Genomic DNA, 8,577 nt, shown 5'->3' with positions numbered 1-8,577 from the left:
CATATATATTCATATAATTTAAATATAATTTCAGTAAGGTTTAGGTCTAGATGTGATGGAAGAGTATCGGCAGGCTGTTTCTTTGTCCCCTGGCCTTGTTGACGGCAGGTAGTATAAGGCTGAGGAGAGCTTTCAGCTGGAGCTGATCCTATGCTTCATGGAGGGGTGTCTAGTGGTTGCCTCTTTTCAACTTGGATCAACATTGGCATCGGATATCTGTGGGGAGGAAGAGAGGAAGCTCCCACAGATAGAGCTAGAACCTGTAACCTCTTTGTGGAATACAATGGAGAGGGGAAAAAATAAACATTTAACTTTTTTAAAAAATCGTCACTTTTGGAGGCATTTTTCCAACTGTGCAACTCATGTAATGAGGTCACCCTAACTCTCTATATTCTGAATGTATGCAGAAGAAATTGGCTCAGTATATATTTGTTGGAAATCAGGAGCCCAATAACTTTTTACATACATGCATTCTGTACCTATTCATATAGCTGCACTGGTGTTGTTTGCAGAGGAAACTAACTTTTAATTGCTGTGGTTAATGTTTTTGTATTTTTCATATTTCTTTCCCTGTCAGGAAGTATACGAAGGCATCACACACTGTCTGCCATGTCTCAGCCTGGCTATACTACCTGCTGCCAAGTCAGACAGTGCTATTGTTTCTGGGTGAACTGTGGTAGAAACTGGAATTACCTGTTTAAGTTTTTTTAAAAAAACATTTTGCCTTCTCTGATTGGCAGATCAGTTGCAGAGGCATGGACAACAAGTGTCCTGCCCTCACCTGTGAAATCACTCGAAATAAGCTTAACCTTCCTTTGTTTATTGTCCTAGACGTTGCTAGCCTAAAGAAACAGTTGTGCGTAGTTACAGCATTCAAAACATGTTTTGTTTCTTGTAAAACAAAGATAGGTTCTGAACATACAGTTTGTATTGGATCATTTTATTTTTCTCTCACACACGTTAAGAGATGGTTGGTCCCTGACCCATACTTTTTAAAGTATTTCTACACACAAACACACACACACACACACACACACACACACACATACACACACACGAGGTATACAGTAAGATTTGGCTCTCCTCATTCCATTTCTTTGAAGACAGTACTGCTTTAACTTTTTTTTGCAGCAGGTCTCAATAATTATGTCTGATCTTATCTAGACCAAGATCTGCAATAAAAAGGAGCACTGGCACAAGAGCCTAAAGCAAACGGCAGGAAAGCAAACCCGTGGTCTTTGTAGTTCAACTCTCTTTGGTTTCTGCGGGATCCGAAAATCAAGAATGGGTCAACTGTGTGCAAAGTGTGCCCAGCTGCTGTATGACCTTGTTCTCTCAGTGAGAACATTCTCCTCCAATTTGGTGCAGGATGTTAAGGAGTGTTTGACTCAGATCCGTGACTGCTCTTGCTTAAAACAAATGAAGGCTGAGGACAGGCAGCTCTACAAGCCTACTCTTCGTGAAGAAGTGATTGCCCAGGAGTTTCTGCAGCACATTGAAAGAGGTGAGCAGTTTCTGATTTGGGAGGTGTGGGCAGCTACAGGTGGAAAGGTATTTGCTTGAAGTGTAATTGTATGTCGTTTGGTGATCATAAGCAGTACAAAACACAAATTTGTTTATTTTTCTGCTGGAAAAAAAGTGGGACCAACATTGTAGCAGCATCGACGGGTGCGTTTTGAGGAACACCAAAGCTAGGTTCCCCTTCCAAATGTGTTAAGCTGCTTTCTGACTTTTAAAAGCTGCAGAAGTGCACAGATGTGCACAGAGTTGAGTCGTGAGTTGAGCACTGTCAGATCCTTTGTCTTGCCCATCTTATGCAAGTCTTCTATACAGGAACTAATACATCCTAGTATTTCGTAGAGTACCCAGATGGTACGCGATAAAATTTGAAAGGAGTAATAACAGCAATTACAGCCAAAGGAATCACAAATACTCTAGCTGTATTTCTCTATTGTTGTATTTCTCCAACCCTAGCTGTATTTCTCCATTGTGTACCAGAATACCCCACCCCCCCTTTATAGCAGTCTTCCTGAATCTGTAACCTTCTAAGGTCTTTAGCTATCACGGAAGGTAAGCATGCTTACACGATGTATGTAATACAGTGTATGTTCTCAAGCTTCATTGCTAGATCTCAGTTTTTAATGATGCAGTGTTTGCAGGAGCCTGGTCATAGTAATATTGTGTGTAGTGATTGTCATGGCTTCAGCAATTGAATACATGAATCCCTGATGGATGATGGTTTGTTATCAAATATTATGAAGCATCCTTTGCATAATATTATAACAGAGCTGACTTGGGCAATGTCAGGTCAAAAGGAATCAGGCACCTGTGAGTGACTGAGAAGTCAAGGTGGTTTGCTACTATCTCTGTTAAGAAATATAGTTGTTTTGCTAGGTCTTTGGGAAAGTGGGATGTAAATCTTTTTTAAAAAAAATAAGTTTTAACACTGGCAGTTGCCACTTACTGAACTGGTTCTTGACTGGGGTGGTGGTAGGAATGGTGGTGGGAGCAGGCTAAACCAGTCCTCCTAACTTCCCACCTGCGCACCTATCCAGGATAACCACTCAGAGGCCAACTTTTGTTGGGAAAGAGTGAGATAAAAGTCAAATAATGTAAAAATAATCCTCTAAACATGTCATCTGGGACCCTGCAATTACAATATATCTCTGTGTGTACGTGTGTGTGTGTGAGAGAGAGAGAGACTGTTCAAGAGAGCAAGTCTGTTCTTGGCTACAATTGTGCATGTGGGAGAAGGTTTGTGCATGCATCTGCTTCTTCAGCTCTTTTTGTGTATGAAAGGGTGCGGAACAGCATTGATGTGTAAGAGCTTCTAGAATTATTCTGAATGCTTAATTTGGGGATTGGGGTTCATATTAGTATTACTGGAGGAGGAGGAGGAGGAGGAGGAGGAGGAGAGTGACTAGCCCAATGCCACCCAGCAGGAATGTAGGAGTGCGGAAACACATCTGGTTTGCCAGATAAGCCTGTACCACTCAGGAGGAGGAATGGGGAATCAAACCTAGTTCTCCAGATTAGAATCCACCTGCTCTTAACCACTACATCACGCTTGCTCTGTGCCAGTAGTCTGTGGCTGACTCTAGTTAAATTTTTTGACTGATTTCTCTGTATCTTTTTTGAATGTTCAGCTGTCTAATTACTAATCATCCTTAGGACAATTGCATCCCTTTTTGGATATATTTCTCCTGCTGTTGCAACCGTGGAGGACTGGAGTCAAAGGTCTTCCACTACAAACAGATAACTGATCCCCTAGCTTGCAACCAAGTTCGCTTGGGCCTGGGGTACATACGAAAAAGGAAACATACCGTAGTCACTTTACCCACAGCCTGTTCCTGTCGTTCACTCAACACACACGTTTAAACAATCCCTCTGGGCTTTTGAGGTCAGCTCCGTTAATAAATGAAGGTAAACAGAAGTTAATTGCAAACAATCTTAAATAGGACAATTTGAGAAGAAATACTTGAGCCACAGGAGGGCAGGAAGGCAAAATAATAGATTCAACTTTTAGCTGCATTGACACCAAGCAACACAAGCCTGCTCTACAATGGGTCCCTGTGCCCAGTTTTAGAAAGAAAAATTGAACAAGATGTATACTCTTCTAACTTCATTTCTCTTTGAATCCAAGTTCCTTTGTGTAGAATAATGTCAAAACTTTTGAGAAAATTCCAAAAATCGTGATCACTGGCCTTTTTCTGGTGTCCAGCAATATTCCAGGATAGTGTTTTTAAGGACTGGAATTTGGGTTATATTTAGGTAGTCAGTCAATCTCAATTAACTTTTCTGGATTATATGAATCAATGACTTGGATAATTAGAGATAATGAGGATTATATGGATAAGGATGAGGACAAACTATTGATTGGAATTTAAGATATTGTAAGGTCAGATGATAGCAGTATATAATTTGTTATGATTTATTTTAATTTTATGGGAAATTTTAAAAATATTAAGAAAGAAGGCCAAGCTCATCTGTTGCCCAGAAACTGGCTGATCAGGAGCAAAGGAGGGGACAAATGCTGGATTAGGAACAGTTATTTGACCACCGACCCAGTTGGGTGCACAAAAAAAGTCACAGCAGGGGCATTGGGCCTCCCCCAGCAGCCCTGCTATTTATAACAGCCGCCTTGAATTCTGTAAGGAAGGAAGGTGGCTAATAAACGCTTTAAATAAATAAAACGGAGCAGGATAGGGAAGACCCCAGAGAAAGACATGCCACAATGAAAAGTGCAGCAATAGGATACCAAAGATCCCTCATTTGAATCTCAGATGGTGTAAACCTTGGGGCAGTCTAGGTGTAGTTCTAAGCACAGCTGAGATTTTATTCCATCAGATAGAATCACCTGGGATGGACACTCATGCTGACTGGTTGCCCTACATGCCCATCATTTTGGCCAACAAGCCCCCATGTAGTGTCCCACAGCTGCACTAGGGGACTTGTTCTCATCACCCATCCCTAGTCATCCCAGTAACTTTTGTGCTCTATCTGTCCAAGTCCTGCCCCACGCATGGAAACTGTCAGTCTTAACAGATGACACCAGTAAACTGCGGAAGTGTGCTCACATGATCGGACCACCCCCTCAGTCTCTCTTAGTTGGAGCTGTATGCTGAAGACAACCGAGGTTGGTAATGAGTGGATGATGAGTTTAGTGACTCTGCACAGTATCTCCTGTGTATGTGTTTAATTAAAAGCATAAATTCACCAGTTGTCCTAGTCTGTAAAAAGAATACATGTTATCTTGACTGTCTTTTAATGACATGTAACGTATTTGAATGCCATGTACTGATGCATAACCTTGGGCTCATCCCAGTTGTGAAAGGGTTTTTAGTTTTTGCTTTGCGTTTGTGATACAGTGGTAGTCTAGACTATTTTGTTGACTGTGGTGGCCTGATATCATATGAGCCTACCAGGCCATATCCCAGATCTTGCCCATATGAGAAAAAATATCCTTCATTAGTTGGCAATACTAGATAAAAAATAAAATTCTACAACATCCTATTCCCAACAGTGGCTACATGATGATAATATCTCACTCCCACTCTCCCCTTCCCCATAATATTTTGGAATTCATGGCTACAAACTGTTGCTGTAGCTACTAACTTAGCTTTATAAAAGACTATCTAATAGAGGATAAGTGATGGACAAGTGATGGAATCCTGGATAGCCTATGATAATTCTGATGAATCCCATACTAAGCTGAGCACTTCAGCATAAATCATATAGCTTTCTTGTCTGTATGGATAGAATTGCATTCTAAATCTTAATTTCATGTTTACCTTCACCAAATAATGTTCTTGATATATGAAAGCAGTCAACATTTACTAAACCTGTACATAAATATACTCTGACTGAAGATACATAATTGCAAATGCTGCATCTGTATAGTGACAACATTTGAGACTTATTTACCTACTTATTTATCTTAGTAGAATACACAAATAACTCTTTCTTCCTGCTTCCTGCTTCTTTCTCGCAGATGTCTCTTAATATCCTTCACAAACAAAGACTGATTAACCTAATTAAGTGTTCCTTGTGCACTCTGTAACTTAACTAGATAGATTCCCATATGGTCAGCTAATCTTTTCTTGAAATATGCTAAGAACATCTTCAATTTATTAGATGATAGGAATGGATTTGACAGGTTAATCATTAATTATCCAAAAACTATTTGCTTATTATGTGGGAACTGCCTGAAGATCATTTTATTGTCCCTCTTCAAGTTCTGTCCTTATCAGGTTTGTTCTGCTGCTGGAGCTGTGCTGTATTTGGTACTTTGATGGGAAAATATTATTTTTAATGGTAGAAACTAGATGGCAGTTACTGGAAATTTTCCTCTCAGGGTGGAGCCAGCAGGCCACAGTTTGTTCTTACTCCAGCCTTTTGGTTGGCCCAAATGCGGTGTGCCCTATTGGGGCTTGTCAGCAGCAGGAAGGCTCTTCGACCTTCCCACACCACCAGAGGAGGGTGGGGCGGCAGCTGGGCGCAGACATGGCACCACGATTGGGCACCCAGCTCACCCAGATTTTCTTCTTCTAGATTTTTTTCCTACATCACCACCATATATGATAAAAGGAGCCACCTGCTTCTTTACCTTTCCAATGTTTTCCTGTGTGATTTTTGTTCATTTTCTCAAAGTCTTTTGGAGTCATGCCAATGGCAAAACATCTGGTACCAGTTCTCTCTAAAAGTTTGGGAAGCTGTAAATTTTATTCCTTCCATCCATAAATATTCCCATTGGTGGAAAGATATTTCTTCTTCAGAGTTTTGCATCCATTTAATCAAATATGTTTTCACTTGCTCTGCTTCTGTGTCATAATGCAATAGAAGTCTTTATGTGAGTCCTAGTAAGTGTTCTTTATGCTGCGAAATTTCCTTTTCAAATTCTGTCAGTCTTCGTATCCCTCCTCTTGCAGAGTTGATTTCCTTTCTTAATCTTGAGACTATTTGGAAATATAGTAGTCATTGAATTTTTTCCTCCGTCATCATTATTCTTTGCCAGGATTTCATTTCCCCCTGAGCACCTATCATGTCTTGATAAGTTGTGCAATCAGTATTTTCATCATGTTTCTGTCATAATATGCTTCTAGGTGACATTAATGGAGATATTGGAGGACTGATTCTCTTTTTACTTTTAATAATCCATCTCTAATTACCTAATCATCATTTTGAACACTGTTTCTTTTCTTCATTGATTTTTCTGTCCGTAACTGATTATATAAACCTATTTCCAAATCTGCTTTCTCTAATTAGACTCTAATTTTTGTACTCTTGTTTCAAACACGTTTGCATTGTTTCAGCAGTGTTGAATATCTTCTTCTTCCCCTAGCTGTTACTGCTTCTTGGTGCCATTTTCCTTTTTTACTGTCAGTGCCATTTAATCTGATGAGCAGCTCACATGATTCTGCTGAAGGATGTCACGGTGCTTTTTCTGATGGGAGGAAACAATAAACAATCATGTGGTTCATTACAAGCAATCAGATTAAATAGTAACGAGGAAGGGCAAAGGAAAAAGAAGGAAATGGCAGCAAACAAAGGAAAGTGAAGCAGAAGGCATGGAGAACAAATGTACTAAGAACCGTATAAAAATAATAGACAATCAATAGAACAGCCCTATATGTAAGGTGATGGAAGTTTTGATTTTTCTACTGCTTTAATTTTTGTGCATTTTAGACTTTCCAGATAGGTAACTTATTCTGATACACAGTGACAGTTGTATTAACTTCCTTTTTTAAGGTTTTGAAATATCCCCACTCGATGAACTCTCCTTATCTGCTCTGAAGACACTGGCATTTTCTGAGAACTCTGATTCGCAAAAGTCAGCTTCTCTGTTTTACTTACATATAAGTCAACACTGTAAGTAGCACCTATGCAAAACATTTCTTGTTTACTAAAGAATCACTGAAGAGCAGAGTGCTCTCACCAACCTTAGAGGACTGTGAATAATGGTCTAAAATCCCAGTATTGTGAATTAGTCTAACTGTGATCACTTGATATAATTTCATTTGCATAAAGAGAGCATAAGATGCTTTTGCTAGGACTCTAAGGTTGTGCCACCTGAAGATACTTGTGAGTGGCAGCTGGGGGAGAATGGAAAAGTAAATAAAATAAGGCTAACGAAAGTATAGTGTCAAGGATTTTGTATGATTCAAGGTCATGGGAGAGAAGATTTTTAACCCCTTCTCTCCACCAGTGTGTCTTTATTAATCAAAGCCAACTCATCCCACCTTGCAGTAATTAGTCTGTAAAAGAAAAAGTATGGGCCATCCATCTTTTTTTTTCTAAAGGTAGTACATGGGAGGTCAGTTTCAATCAGCAAAACCACGCCTCAAGGAAAAATTAAAAATTCATCTTTAGTGCCCAGCTCTAACTGGATGGTATTGGCACTTAAATATATTAAGAAGATCCTATCACAGGTTTCTGGCAGCCCCATGGGCCAGGCGCCCAGCCACAGTGTCATAGCTGCACCAGCCCGCCACTCCCAGGTAAGTGGGCATGGTATTGCTTTGAAAGAAAGCCCCACTGAATTAAATGAGATTTGCTTCAGAGAAAACACAAAGAAGCAGGATTTGTCATCACCTGGGTATATCGAGCAAGGGTCCCAACCCCTACCACCCCATTTAGTTCTTTTCTAAAGTAGAGATTGAGAAAGCAAAAAATGGAAAAGAGGCTAGGGTTTATTTGGGCTGCTCCCTATTTAGCTAAAAGCTTCAGATTTCAAATCTCAAGATCATTTCCCTTTCAATACTGTTTAAAAACCAAAGGATCTCTCCTTCCCATTCTATGTAACTCAAGTGGAACATTTGTGGGGAAAACATGTGTTTCTAATCATTAAGCATCTTCTGCTTTCTTCTGATCATCAGCCCAGACCATTACATCCTATCCAGAGTCCCCACATTCTCTCTCTGTCAATAGCTGATGTGAGGGAGGGAATTAAGCTGGCATTTTAAGCTTCTGCAATACAGGCTTTGGGAGCTTATTAAAGAGATCCTGCTGGGATTTAAAAATAACATAGACTCCTGTGAGAGAAAGGTATAAGAAGACCATTCTGTTCCTCCACCAGGG

The 8,577-nt window shown here is 40.0% G+C and overlaps 1 protein-coding gene across 2 annotated transcripts in view; it reads left to right on the top strand.

Moving 5' to 3' along the window:
* Positions 1-1,211: 1,211 nt before the first annotated feature.
* The window catches only part of LOC125438930 (vacuolar protein 8-like), a 45,725-nt gene continuing 38,359 nt past the window's right edge, over positions 1,212-8,577 (top strand). For both annotated transcript variants that reach the window (XM_048507670.1, XM_048507660.1), the window contains exons 1-2: positions 1,212-1,504; positions 7,249-7,368. In XM_048507670.1, the coding sequence (XP_048363627.1) occupies positions 1,285-1,504; positions 7,249-7,368 (340 nt within the window). In that variant the 5' untranslated portion in view covers positions 1,212-1,284. The remainder of the gene's footprint in view (positions 1,505-7,248; positions 7,369-8,577) is intronic.

Source organism: Sphaerodactylus townsendi, linkage group LG01 (genome assembly GCF_021028975.2).
Source record: "Sphaerodactylus townsendi isolate TG3544 linkage group LG01, MPM_Stown_v2.3, whole genome shotgun sequence".
Taxonomy (NCBI): Eukaryota; Metazoa; Chordata; class Lepidosauria; order Squamata; family Sphaerodactylidae; genus Sphaerodactylus; species Sphaerodactylus townsendi.
The sequence above is the reverse complement of the archived record's forward strand: the minus strand, read 5'-3'. Positions and strand labels throughout refer to the sequence as shown.